This window comes from Lachancea thermotolerans, assembly GCF_000142805.1.
Source record: "Lachancea thermotolerans CBS 6340 chromosome E complete sequence".
NCBI classification, from domain to species: Eukaryota; Fungi; Ascomycota; class Saccharomycetes; order Saccharomycetales; family Saccharomycetaceae; genus Lachancea; species Lachancea thermotolerans.
In genome coordinates, this window is record NC_013081.1 from 521,672 (window position 1) to 535,707 (window position 14,036).

General features: G+C 46.9%; 5 protein-coding genes across 5 annotated transcripts; 1 reads left to right on the forward strand and 4 right to left on the reverse strand.

Moving 5' to 3' along the window:
* Positions 1-1,534: 1,534 nt before the first annotated feature.
* Positions 1,535-7,090, forward strand: ECM29 (Ecm29p; the record flags this gene model as incomplete). Its single annotated transcript, XM_002553689.1, has 1 exon — positions 1,535-7,090. One exon carries the CDS (start codon positions 1,535-1,537, stop codon positions 7,088-7,090), a length of 5,556 nt encoding a protein of 1,851 aa, XP_002553735.1.
* Positions 7,091-7,189: 99 nt separating this feature from the next.
* On the reverse strand, positions 7,190-8,419 carry UBI4 (ubiquitin; the record flags this gene model as incomplete). The annotated part of the gene is made up of 1 exon (XM_002553690.1): positions 7,190-8,419. One exon carries the CDS (start codon positions 8,417-8,419, stop codon positions 7,190-7,192), a length of 1,230 nt encoding a protein of 409 aa, XP_002553736.1.
* A 723-nt stretch (positions 8,420-9,142) lies between these two features.
* Positions 9,143-9,910, reverse strand: ENT4 (Ent4p; the record flags this gene model as incomplete). The annotated part of the gene is made up of 1 exon (XM_002553691.1): positions 9,143-9,910. The coding sequence occupies one exon, from the start codon at positions 9,908-9,910 to the stop codon at positions 9,143-9,145; it is 768 nt and encodes a 255-aa protein (XP_002553737.1).
* A 172-nt stretch (positions 9,911-10,082) lies between these two features.
* Positions 10,083-11,693, reverse strand: PRP19 (E3 ubiquitin-protein ligase PRP19; the record flags this gene model as incomplete). Its single annotated transcript, XM_002553692.1, has 2 exons — positions 10,083-11,623; positions 11,681-11,693. 2 exons carry the CDS (start codon positions 11,691-11,693, stop codon positions 10,083-10,085), a joined length of 1,554 nt encoding a protein of 517 aa, XP_002553738.1.
* A 290-nt stretch (positions 11,694-11,983) lies between these two features.
* Positions 11,984-13,684, reverse strand: OCA5 (Oca5p; the record flags this gene model as incomplete). The annotated part of the gene is made up of 1 exon (XM_002553693.1): positions 11,984-13,684. The coding sequence occupies one exon, from the start codon at positions 13,682-13,684 to the stop codon at positions 11,984-11,986; it is 1,701 nt and encodes a 566-aa protein (XP_002553739.1).
* Between the last annotated feature and the right edge of the window lie 352 nt (positions 13,685-14,036).

Here is a 14,036-nt window from a genome sequence, read left to right on the forward strand (position 1 = left end):
GATGCATAATGAGGTTGTGCAGCAACGCTCTAGTGCTAGAGCCGCTGTCAAGCATCATAATCAGGAATGTCTGAAGTTGTATTCGGGACTGCTTGAAATCGAAGTCGAAGTCAAAAAAATAGTTTTAAAGGGAGCTACCGTGTATGATATTTACCAAAAACGGAAAGCTGCTGCCGGCATATAAGTTCCTTGAAATGAGGGAAAGGCGTCTCTGCACGAGAACTTTTTCCTAACCTCTCAAAAGGCTAACCTATCAGTGCCATCCCATGTTTATAGTGATAAGGAAACGTAAGTAGCTTATCTAAGCAAATTTGTAGGATTCAATCAACCTTCATAAAAACAGTCTGAATTTAAAAGAGCTAAATTCTCGCCTTTATATGTCAAAAACTACGTTTCAAAATTTGCACAAGATTTGGACGTCTCTGAGCTGTGCGGTAATGAAGGTTTGCTTGCCATCTTAATTTTAATCTTGCAAGCTTATTGCGGGTTGCCACTCTTTTTTTATGAGGGTCTCATTATTTCTCGAAATGTCTTAGCGAAGTAACTGTCTCCAGAGGCCACCAATCGATATTTTCGGTTACTAAGAGAACGCTAAAGCCTTTAAAAACAAGCGGCGGTTCGTTTGAACGAAAAATGTGATCTTTACTGTAAAATTATGGATCTCGCCCAATTTTTAGAACTTAACAAAAAAGCGAAATTAGAAGCAGGTTTCAAGCACTACTGGTTTTGTTCTTGTTTCTTTAGGCTGGTAGCGCACTAGTACCTAAGAGCGAAGTGTCTATGTTGAGCTGATATATAGTAAATAAATATGCCGCGTATAGACAAAGCTTTCGTCAAAGGGCCTAATAAAAAACCTTTGCATACATGCTGCCATTCGAACAGCAAATGGTAGATTTTTTTAGTAAGAGCATTAATGCCGAGTGGAGAATTATTTTGACGATATAAGGATTTCTTTTCAGTCTTAAGTTAGACGATTAGGGATCCATTTTTTGAAGCCTGTCAAATTGGACTCTGGAAAAGTCAATTTGAAAAATTTTGTATGTTGAAATCGAGGGAGTGTTGAAGGCTATCTTATGCATCAAATAATGAATATTTCTCCTGCTGAAAACTCCTGACCTCGTGAATTGCCTGCTAGAATACTGCCACTTTTAGAAATTTCCACTCATATTTGAGAACACACACTAGATGTGCTCTTTCGAGCTATCCAGGCTCGATGATTAAGACAACCAAGATTTTCTGATAAAACTGTTAAATATTATAGAATTTAAAGTGTTCTACTTCTAGGAGAAGGTTCCGCTAAGTTTTTTGTGATCCAAATCACTTTCATAGTCCGCTAGGTGCGTAAGTATTTGTCTAAAAGGATCTTTCTTCAACCCTCTATGCTGGCGCACAATAAAGCCACTAATATATCACCGTTCGGTGAGCTTATTAAGGGAGTCGGTTGAACTGTCGCTCTTGAAATTTATTCGTAAACAATGCTGCATTAGAGACATAACCAGTTATCAAGAATCTCGAGTAGCTATCGTGTGGCAACATGAAGGGACCAATGATGTTGAGCGAGAGCCAGGAGCTTCAACTCATAGAAAAGGTTGACTTGAGATTTGTTCTAGCTTCATCAGAAGATGCTTTGGAACGCAGCCTAGATACTTTTTTTCCGGCATTGTTGCTGAAGCTGGACTCGCCCCATGGCTCAGCTAGGGTGGCGGTATTCAACAGTATTAAAAATGTAATGGGACGCATAAGCTCGTTAACAAGCGTGAAGCTACCCGTAAAGAAGCTGATAGTTCAAGCTAAGACCTGGAAACCTTCAGGTGATCACTCAGAAAATTCGGTGGGGTTATACAGTCTTCTTTTTGCATCGAAGGGTGTCGATCGACTATCCCCCGAAGAAAAGACAGAACTAATTCCTGAAGGAATAAAAGGAATATCTGCTCTCCCAGTCTCACTGAAACCTCGCATGTTCCACATCCTTTGCAAGCTACTTTTGAGCTGGAAGGCGCCTACAGAGAGTTCAGAAGATTCTGCCAAGACATTTTTAACAATTGGCAGCGCTCTTGATAGATCATATCTGTTCCAAAAGTTTAGACAGTTCTTTTTCTTGAACCCTCTAAAGCCGGAACTAGGATCAGCTGCTATCCCTCGAGGTTACAGCTGTCCTGGTTTGAACGTTCAAGAAGTTGAATTTTTCACTTTTAGTGCTGGTGTTAGCTTCACCCGTGATAGCCTGTCGACTTACAAAAGAGCTATTTTCACTTTCATGACACGCGCCTTTGCCCTGGAAGATCGGGCTCTCCTCGAATTTCTTGTTGTTGTCTCGGCAGATTCTACGGACCTATCTGATCAGGCTATTGCACTAGTAAAGAAATATCAGGTTCCATATGAGGACCAGCAGTTTGTTGACACCCTCATAGGGCTTTATATTGGAGAAAGGTTAACCAACAGACCACCTGTTGGTCGCGAGTTACAAGAGGTAATATTATCGATTTTAATCAAAAGCGTCTGTGCAACCAAAAGCCCCGGAAAAGTCTCTCTTATCTGTTCCATGGGACTAAATTCTACGCACTATAAGTTGCGTTCTCTCTCTCTAACATTTGTGCAGCATGTGGCTAGACATAATTATGAGGCCTTGACATTCCAAGATACACAGTCTGACTATTCAGTGAATATTGCCTCTTTGATACGCAATAACTTGCATGGCGAGGGTTGGCCTCAGTACCAGCTTAACTCTTCTGTTCCCAACTTCAATATTGGGCTCGAACAGCGCCGAAGACAGTATGAAACGTTAGGTGTTGTTTTGAAGCAAGACCCTCAGCTTCTCATGGATTTCTCATTTATTGAGTTCCTTTTCGATTCTCTAAAAAGTGATCTCAGAGAATTCAGGAAAAGCATTCAAGAAACCTTGAACTCCCTGTGTGTGCACGTTGCCTGCTTACCAGAGGCATCAAAATTCAAGCTTAGAACTCTAGCAAAAAAGTTGCTTGCTGACAACTTTGACGTGGTGTATGGTGACAAAGAGGCTATCGATGCCCTCATGTACTGTCGGGCAGTGGCAATTAAATTTGTAAATTCTGCGTTTCCTTTTGATGACAGTGAGGCTAGACTGCTAAATGTAATGGGGCTTTTCAGAGAAAATAGACATGATATCAGAGAAGAGTCGACGAAAGGTCTTCATCCTTATTGGTTTAAAATGACACAATGCATAAACAGATCAAAGACCGGAGTGCTCGAAGATTTCAAATCTCCGAGTACTAATGAGGTCATTTTCCCAGACGTTCGGAGTTTGATGGATTTGTTTCAGTCTCAAATGGAGCATTCAACGGATGTCAAGACAAGCGCTTTGTTCCAAAGTTTTGACTACGGTGCAAACTTTGTGTTTCAAACCTTAATAAGTCAGGCAATCGTTGGAAAGAAGTCCAGTGTACTTCAAGATGAATTCTGGCATCTTCGGGTTGCGCATGCTATCCAGTCGGACAGTAATGTCCGTTCACTGGTCGAGAGTGAAGTTTTAAGTTTGGATTCAAACGTCCTCTCAACATTTACCCACATGTTGTTGAGTCATTTCGTGGGAAGAGAAAGTAGGTCTGAGAATAATTCCGTGAACAACGAAACGTTTTCTATGGGGTTTGTTTCTCTTTTCTTTGCAAGTTACATGAATCATAGCATGCTTCAAAAGATGAGTGACTTTCTCCCAAAACTGTTTGAACTCTTGCATCGGTATCTCTTACTTTCGGAAGCTGACATAGAATGCGCAGCAAAAATTTATGGAATTATTCAATCATCAAATTTTAGTGATGGTACTGCTTCTCGTATGGCAGAAGCTACTCGTGTGCCAATAGAGTCAGGAGACTTTGTACCCGCAATCCTCACCTCAAGTTTCACTTTACCATTACTGGGGCTTCAGGAAAAGGCACTAACAGCTGAAGAGGCTTTGCCGCTTATTGATAAGGTTATTGTTTCCCTGGAAGTTACAGATTTGAAGCCCAACGGTCTTAGATGTTTAGACCCCATTTTAAAGTTTGGCCTTCTAAGGCTTTTGAGTAAAGAAAAAAGAAAAGCTACTGTTCAAAGAGTTATGATAGCTCTGCGCAGATATCCTCTTAGAACGCAACCCACCATTCAAGCATGGTCTCAACTTTCTCTTTATGCCGCTGAGTTCGGCTTTATTGATACCTTTTTCGACGCATTGGAGGAGTCCCATTTATCGAAAGAGGTGGACGTTCTTTTCTTCGCTGGAGAGGGCATGACCGTTCTTGCTGGTGGATGGAACTCTTCCATTCTTAGAGATAAGGAATACCTGAAAAAAAACGAGCTTGACTTTTTGACTAATACGTTTGGTGATACAAGTTCTGAACTCATCATTGGTAAACTGCTAGTTTTATGTGAAGCCTCGAAACCTTCACTCCGTAAAGCAGCATGTATTTGGTTACTGTGTTTTGTCCAATATTTAGGGCACACTGATTCAGTTCGTACTCATGCACGGAAGATCCATGTCAGCTTTGCACGCTTCCTCGCAGATAATGACGATCTCGTGCAGGACTCTGCTAGCAGAGGTCTTGGTTTAATTTACGATGTCAGCGACAAAGACCTGCAGGAAGAAATGCTTAAAGGGCTTTTTAAATTCTTCATCGACCCTAAAGCTGCGCTGGATATGAGTTCCGGTACCATTTCTTCAGAATCGCAATTATTTGAGCCCGGTACAATGAATACAGGAGAAGGGTCTATTTCTACTTACAAAGATCTTCTCAGTCTTGCCAGTGAAGCTGGCGACCCATCGTTGGTTTACAAGTTTCTCCCACTTGCCAGGAACACGGCTTTATGGTCTTCAAGAAAAGGCGTTGCATTCGGGCTTACATCTATATTTTCGAAGTCGTCTGTTGACGAGTTTTTGCGCAGTACCCCCCATGCATCTCAAAAGCTTATACCTTTACTTTACAGATATAGGTTTGATCCCTTCAAAAATGTTTCAGAGGCAATGAATGGCATTTGGAATGCCCTGGTTGATAACACATCTGCCACAATAACGGAATACTTTGATGAAATACTGAACAGCATTTTACAGGGAATAGGTGGTAAAGATTGGAGGGTTCGAGAGGCAAGCACCACTGCATTGATAGATTTATTGGAGATCACGAATGAAAAGCAATACCAGGATAAATTAGAGGAAATATGGACAATGGCATTTCGGGCCATGGATGACATAAAAGAGAGTGTGCGTTCTGCCGGTATAAAGGTCACAAAGATTCTTTCCAAGATTTTGGTACGCTCTGTGAAACACGACGACATTAATGGAAAATCATCGCAGCCAATCTTGGAGAAACTTATCCCGTTCTTCCTCGGACACAAGGGCCTCAATAGTGATGCTGAAGAAATAAGAGCATTTTCGCTAGAGACCTTGCTTGTACTTATAAAAGAGGCAAGTTCTGCGGTCCGCTCATTTGCTCCATCACTCATTTACGAATTCCTGCTTCTTTTGTCCCCGCTTGAACCGCAGGTTGTGAACTATTTGACAATGAACGCCGAAAAGTACAACCTCAATACCTCCGATGTCAACGCACAGAGAGCTCTTGGTGTTCAGCAGTCTCCTATAATGAGGTCCATTGAGACTTTAGTGGGTAATTGTGACACTGGCTTGCTTCCTTCGGTTGTTGACAAGGTGATTAAAGCTTCAAAGAAATCCGTGGGTCTCCCTTCCAAAATCGGATCATCCAAAGTTATATCACTATTGGTCCTACAGAATCCTACTAGTCTTTCAGAATTTGGTTCCAAGTTACTAAAAACATGCTTCTCTGGTCTCAATGATCGGAGCTTTACGGTATCTGAGGCGTACACCGTCTCTTTTGGACGGGTTTGTAAAGTGTGCAAGCCCGGGAAAGTGGGAAAATATGCAGGAAAACTTACAGAGAAATATTTCAATTCTGAGGACAGCAGTTCAAGGGTTATAGCTGGGATGGCGATTATGTCGATGTTCAAATATTCTACTGAAATGTTCCAGAATGTGGAATCGGCGCTTCTGCCTCTGGTTTTTATTGGTATGCATGATAGTGACGATGTGGCAGAAACCTATACAAAAATCTGGAACGAATCGACGTCCTCGAGTTCAGGAACCGTAAACCTCTATTTGGAAGAGATTATTAGCCTGGCGGCTCAACGTCTTAAGTCTAACAATTTCAACATCAAGATAACATGCGCTAAGAGCGTTTGTGAGGCTTGTGCTCAAGCAAGCGTTGAAACCCCGCTCAACACCATTCCGCAACTTTTTAAAGTGATCCTGGAAACAACTCAAGGGCGAGCGTGGCAAGGTAAGGAGACGGTAGTAGAAACGCTTGTGGTTCTCGCAAGAAAGTTCAAACCCTTTTATCTGAATAGTACGGCGATTCGCAGTTCTGTTGAAAGCAGGCTTATAAATGAAATATCGCGCACTAATTTTGGTTATGTCCGTGATGTAATTTTCACTTCACTCTCTTACAGCGCTGACTTTTGGAGTCCGGCTCTTCATGAAAAGAACCTTGAAGTGGCGATGCACATAATCGAGAGAATAGATAACGGGGCTGATGAAACTGCCTCTGACGAAAATTTGGATGAATCAAACTACAAGAAACAACGGGTATCCACTGACGTTAACCGCAAGTCCCGGAAGGATAACGTGGCAAGCGAGGAATACAAAATTAAACTACTTAAAAAGGTTGTCCTACTGTACCGGATGTCAGATGATGGCGACTTATCTCAACGTACTCTTGAAGCTATCACAAAGGCCTCCCTAAATCTGTTCGAATCCAGTAACATAATTTTTACCTGGAGGAGTCAAATCGCAGTGTGTGAGCTGGGCTCTGCTATTTTAGAGAGGGCGCCTCAAGGGTTGACCGAAGGTGAGCAGACTTGCTTAAAAGAACTGTGGACCAAATCGTTTGCACAGGCAAGCAGCCCAGAGTCTATTGAAAACGTGAAGATACAATGCGTTAGGTTTGGGAAAAGCTTGCTAGAGAAGAAGGTTAATTTTTGGTTTATTGTGGAAAACGATCTGCGGCGTTTGATGCACCTTGACCCCTCTCCTGTGGTATCAGTAGAGTTGAAAAATGCTGGTGTGGTTTAGCGATTTTGTAGACGAGGAGGCTTTCAAGCCCAGAGTACACTTTTTAGCAAAACGTATTTACGCGAAACTTAAACTTATACATAGGGTAGACGCGGAAGTTTACCAGCCTCCACGTAAACGCAGCACCAAGTGAAGCGTAGACTCCTTCTGGATGTTGTAGTCAGAGAGTGTCCTGCCGTCTTCCAGCTGCTTACCAGCAAAGATCAGTCTCTGTTGGTCGGGAGGAATACCCTCCTTGTCCTGAATCTTCGACTTAACGTTGTCGATGGTGTCCGAAGATTCGACCTCTAGTGTGATCGTCTTACCAGTCAAGGTCTTGACGAAAATCTGCATACCACCTCTCAACCTCAACACCAGGTGAAGCGTGGACTCCTTCTGGATGTTGTAGTCAGAGAGCGTCCTGCCGTCTTCCAGCTGCTTACCAGCAAAGATCAGTCTCTGTTGGTCGGGAGGAATACCCTCCTTGTCCTGAATCTTCGACTTAACGTTGTCGATGGTGTCCGAAGATTCGACCTCTAGTGTGATCGTCTTACCAGTCAAGGTCTTGACGAAAATCTGCATACCACCTCTCAACCTCAACACCAGGTGAAGCGTGGACTCCTTCTGGATGTTGTAGTCAGAGAGCGTCCTGCCGTCTTCCAGCTGCTTACCAGCAAAGATCAGTCTCTGTTGGTCGGGAGGAATACCCTCCTTGTCCTGAATCTTCGACTTAACGTTGTCGATGGTGTCCGAAGATTCGACCTCTAGTGTGATCGTCTTACCAGTCAAGGTCTTGACGAAAATCTGCATACCACCTCTCAACCTCAACACCAGGTGAAGCGTGGACTCCTTCTGGATGTTGTAGTCAGAGAGCGTCCTGCCGTCTTCCAGCTGCTTACCAGCAAAGATCAGTCTCTGTTGGTCGGGAGGAATACCCTCCTTGTCCTGAATCTTCGACTTAACGTTGTCGATGGTGTCCGAAGATTCGACCTCTAGTGTGATCGTCTTACCAGTCAAAGTCTTCACAAAAATCTGCATCGTGTCGCGCGCTTGGGTTTTCCTTTCAGTTAGCCTCTTTCTCGTGTCGTTGTTCGAAGCCTTAACGCTCGGAAAAGAGTGTCTTTCGGCAGTTAAAAGCGGTGGCAAATATTCCAGCTCCTTGGTATTTATACTTCTGTGTTCCGGGAGCCCGTTGGCCTCGCTGAGTCGCCCCCTGAATCTGGCCCCCCGCTCGCAGCCTTTCCTTTTGTCCCTCCCGCCGCACGAAGAGCATTGTTCACGAACATAATTCTCAACAGCAAAGATAGGTTTTGGAAGCTCCGCTCCAAGTTGGTGTTCTGGTATAACCATTGACGCGTCGTATGGCGTTATGGACTTCCCGTGACACTCACGTGCTTAAGGTGTTGATACTCTATGGCAGAGAATTCACTTTGGTAAATGAAAATGGTGCTTTTCCTGCGCTCAACTTGACAGCCAAGGACCATTCCAGACCAAAATTGTAAGTCTGCGACCACTCTCAACCCCGCACATAGCTCAACTTGTTAGCCGATATGATCAATTCGGTTTCTTCATGAATTGGCGCGGCTGAACATGGTTCGGCGGGCAAGTTAAAGCTCTGTTGAGCGAAAGGATAATTATTCATGGAAAATTTGACTATGCCGTAATTAATTATACATGGAAACGTCTTGTTCGTATAGAAAGTCCTATGCAGACCGCGAAGGCAGCATCGCGGCGACTCTTTAAACGAACCCAGTCAAGGCGCCTTGAAAGTGGCCCGCATGCGCTGGCAGTGGAGTGAGGACGCGAAGCCGCGGAGCCGCCGCGTGAGAGCCATTAGTGCGGCTGAGAATAAAATTTCACCATTGTCATGTAGCTCCTTAGAAAACCACCAGCATGAACCGTCTGTCGGATTAATTGAACGAAGCTCTGCGGCAGAATGCTATCCACGGGCCGCACGGGCAACAAAACCGTGGGTGGTCATCGTCGCGAGTGCGGACTGCAGTACCACTACTGCGAGGTGCGAGAAAATCTCGATACCGGAGGCCAGCGCAAGAAGCGCTTATCGTGGGTGGCCTATCTAAAAGGGTTGTTTGAAGCCAGCCTCGTTACACCCCGACGCCTGAACACGCCTTCTTCTTGGAACTTTTGTTCGGAGCGCACAGAAGGGCATATGTTTTCCTTGTCCAAGGCTTCTTCTTCGGTCAACGGGTCCAGCGCTACCCGAGCCCTCGCGTGGTCCAGACTATGGCGTGGATATGACCGGCTGCCGACATCCAGGCTTCGCGTAGGTCTTGTATTGCGGAGATCCTCTGCTCGGTTGCTCAGCTGAGTGAATTTCAAGTGGCTGTTGTCGGTGGACTTTCGTCCGGGCGTCGATATACTCGACCGGAATAGTGTTACGTCGCTGCGCCGCTGCCGCAGTAATTCGTCGTCCCTGAGTATCACTGAGAGCGTGGAAGCAAGGCTCCGAATCTGCACGGCCATCCGCTCTTGTCCTCTGCTCCCTATAGTAAACTCCTTCAGTGAGTCTATTAAGTACACGTAGGATCTAATCCACGCCACGAACTCGTTGGAACCATTGTTTATCAGATACGCGGTCAAGGTGAGGGTTTTCAGGATATGCACAGCGTTTTTATGTGAGCTCTTGCGATTGTTTCCGCTCAAGCGCTTGCGAACCACCGCGGTTATCTCTCTTAATGTCCGAGAGCTGTAGGTCAGAACGGAAATCTCATTCATAAGTGACCCAGTAGCTCCACTGTATTCGTCATCATTGGTTGCGTTCTTGGTCTTGATTTCCGTCTGAGACTGCCCAAAGCTTCTCACAGTCCTCAAAAGCGACATACGCTAAGTCTTTACCAGAGCTTGTAACTAGTTGTTTTATTAAAAACTCTGTGTTTTCTTGGTGGATGCGCCAATGGATTCTGCTGTGTTCATCTTGGCATCCTTTCGAGCCAATGAGTTCTTGTAGGTGATGAGGCAATTTTCAGAATACACGTTAGAAGTGATCCTCAGTCTAAACCCTCACAGTGATGAGCTCGTTCCCGTTCTGGACCTTCAGGAAGCCCGACGCTTGGTCCCACAGATAAGACAAGCCATGAACCTCTTTGACCTCTAGGAGATCCTCACAGTTTATGCTTGATTCTAGGGTCCAGCTTTTGGACGCTTTTGTGAACCTATAACGCCGTATCAAATTTGTACCGTTTGCGTCTTCAGTGACAGTGAAAAGAATCTTCATGCTGGGCTCTATATCCCAAGCTTTCAAGGTTTCGTTTTCAAAAAGAATCGGGTCAGCCGCCAAAGTGTTAGGTGTCTTTCTTAGGTCGAAAACTTTCAGCGCCTTCTGAGCGGACACAATAAGCCAATATCCGTTAGAAGCAAACCTTGCCGAAGTAATTTCCCCTTCCTTTTCCACATCGTGTAAGTAATGGATAGGCTTTTCGTGCAAATTTGTTAGGTCTCGGACAATAAGCTGTGCGCTGTTTGCTTGCGCTATTAACAGACCATCTTTGTGAATGTGAGCAAACTCGGTGGGGAAAGAGTCCACTTCCGCATCAAACACATGTCTTTCTTCTGGAACAACATAAAGTATCCGCCCCCTGGCATTTATGGCGATATATGAACCTCCGTACACCTCCTGCAACCCTAACGCAAAAACTACAGGGCTTTCATCGTTGCTATGAAATGCCGTCGAGATCTTCTCAGTGTTGAGATCGTAAATGCCATGACGGCCATCTTGTGTACCAACGATCATTTCTGCTGCATTCAGCGGCGCTGCGTAAGAAATAAGGGCATTTCCCTCAAAGGTGACGTTCTGATACCCTTTCCAGCTACTAGCTGCAGAGCATACGTAGCAGTCACCATCCGCGTTGTAAAAGCTGATAAGTTTTCCATTCGCAATGTTCCCATCTATGAATGCTGCAGCAATGCGCGCTTCGCCCTTGGGTATGTTTACCGGTTCGACGTCACTCGCCCTTGTCATTTCAGAACATGAAGGCGCGCTAAACTTTATCTTCCGGCTTTCTGCAGCAAAGTTTCTAGACCGCGCCCCCAGCTCCGCCACTAGGTCGCGCGGTAGCTCCGATACTAGACCTTGTTCGGCAGAAGGTAACTGGGTGTCTTGTGCTTTCGCGGGCGCTAAGTTAGTGGTCAAGATGTTAAGCTCCTGCTTTAATTTATCAGCTTCCATCGTAGCCCTTGCTGCAACGTTCATGGCAGCATCGCACCTGTAGAGTGCCGTCGACAACTCTTTCTTGCTCGCCTCAATCTGTTGTCTGAGCTGGAAATTTTCCAGCATCACTGCATCCCATTCGTCTTGTAATGCCGATAACAGGTTCGGTATGCTGTAGTTCGAATTCAAGCTTGGGGAGTTCACCGAATTTGACATAGCGTACTGCTCTGGAGCCTTAGCTATCTCCACTAGTTGGTCAATTTGCAAAGGCTCCTTACTGATAGGGTCAATGCCATTTTCCGCAACGTAAGCCTCTATCAACGATTTCTCAAAAACACATTTGGAACTTGGGGAAAAAGATGCAGTCTTCGGGGGCTTCCCGCTAACTAGAGCAATGTTAGTAAGTTAGGAAGAGGTGAGTGTTCATTTGACGGTCCACATACTCGCACAGAACATTGATTCGTCCTGTCTTAGCGTTCTCATCTTGACAGCCTTTCTCATCTTCATGAAGAAAACAATACAAATAATTGCGTGTTACCCGGAGAAATCTTAACTTCAAGTCGTATATATTACATTTTATTCATTATCAGAGGCACTGTTAACAGCCGCTCAAAAGCATCTGAAGGCTAGCAGCTTTACTGGTGGTCGGCGGAGCAGTCTATCAAGAGACTGAATATTTTTTTGTAGTTTAGAGAACTGTTTCGACAGCGCCGCGAAATTCGATGCGTGGACGAAGTCGTGGTAGTTCAGGTGCCTGCGTTGTCTTCCAGCTCTCTCCAAATCCACTTCCTCCATATATCACCAGCCAGGTTGTATAGGTCGTCGAAGGATTTGGAGGCCTTGTCGTCGTCTCCAACTTCAATTAGCATGTGCGGCGTAGAGGCAGAGGATCCTGGCCTTTTGAATAGATCCTCTGGCTCGGTCTCACTTGAACTCACGGACCGCGACTCAATCTCTTCTTCGTAAAGACTTCGGTAGTTATGGTCGTCAGCGCGAGACAATGATGGCACGTTGTTGAAGAACTCTGAAATTTCAGCCTCCTCGAACTCCAGAAGCTTGAACTCGTGCTGCTGCAAAATGGCCATGTAAATAAAGATCAGCTGGACGTGGGGGTCGAGGAGCGAAAAGGGGATTTCCACGCCCTTCTTTATCTTGCTGCCCACTGTCCCGTTATTCTTGGGAGTTATCTCGAGCTCATCGTCTGAGTTGTCGTACTTGTTGCGACGCACCAGCTCCGAGAGCACCTGGAAATCGCATTTTAGGTCCTGGGACCCCAGGCTCAAAGAGTCGAGGTCCGGGAACCAAAACGCGTCGTGCCCGTACTTGCATATTTTGTGGAAAAACTCGGAGTCGAGGGCTGAAGACGTCCTTGTAGAGTAGAGGTGGTCAAATAGCTTTGAGTTGTAATTCAGATAGAAATTGAGGGACCGGGGGTGTGGCCTCCATCCCAGCAGCGTGTCCCATATTCTAGCCCTGTCTTGCTTGTGGAACACGCGAGCGCCAGAGCATTTGAACCACCAGTACATCCAGTTTGTTTTTTTGGAGGGTCTCAGCGTCTCCTCGTCGCTGACTGGCTGGTAGAGCTCGGGCAAGATGACAGAGAAGACCTTGAAGAACAGCTGGCACTGGAAGGACAGATCGCCGCCCGATATGACGGGGTAGTACTGCAGCACGGAGGTCATCTCCGACTCGGCCCTCGCCAGACGCTCGGCCTTGGGGATGTCGGGAGAGTGCAGGATCACCAGGACGAGCCTCTCGAAGAGCTCGTCGAACGCGAACTCGGACTCGCTCGGCAGCTGGTCGCGGATCTCCTCGGGCAGAAAGTACTCGTGGTACAGGTTGACGGGCGCGCCGTGGCGTTTTCCGGGGAGCACGTCTTCGCCACCGTCCAGCGGGCACCACTCGGCCAGCGCCAGCGCTATCCACGCCAGGCCGCTCTCGTACTTGAAAAACTGGGCCCACTTCTGGAGAAACTTGAGAATGCACTGCTGCAGCGCCGCCACCACGCGCTGCTGGCCGGGAGGTAGAGGCGAGAGGTCGCCACCGGGAGCGGCGCCGGGGCCGCTCGCGGCGGACTGCGCCCTTTTGCCGGCGGACGTGCGCTTGTGGAAGTACTTGCCCAGGTCGTGGGCCATCTGGTCGCGGATCTCGTCCTCGGACCTGATTTCCGGGTGGTAGTGCCACTTCTGGTGCTGCGAGTCCCACACCAGCGTGTTGGACATGATGTTGGGCGACACGACCATGGGGTGGAACTTGAGCAGGACGGGCCACACGTGCTTGCGGAGCTGCGGCGGGATCCCGGCGGTTCGGGCAACAAGGGCCAGCGCGTCGTGGTCGCCCACCTTGATGAGCTCGACGACCTTGGCCACGAGATCTTTCTGCCAGTGCTTGCGCTTGACATTGCGCCAGTGCAGGTGCGAGTGCACCAGCGTTTTGCGGTCGGTCATTGGCTTGTGCCTCGGTGGGGATGCGCCGCCTATTCGCGCTGGGCCTAAGACCTGGGATGGTTTTTTTGGTTTTCGCCTGTATATTGAACAGGGCACGAGTCCGCCGGGCGCCGCACCTGCAATACAAAGAGCGCAGTCACGTGTGCGCACCAAACGCCGGTACACACGCGCGCTCGTTGCCGGGGCCGCTGCAGCGGCCCGGCGCGAAGCACCTGTGGGGCTTTCCTGCGCACGGGGCAGCGGCGGCGGCCACAGATCTGCGAGGGCATGGACCCGGAGCCCAGAAATCCTGAATTCCCCCAGCGCACGCGGAGAGCTCCGCGCGCGCCTCCCCCACACACTTGCGTCCTCG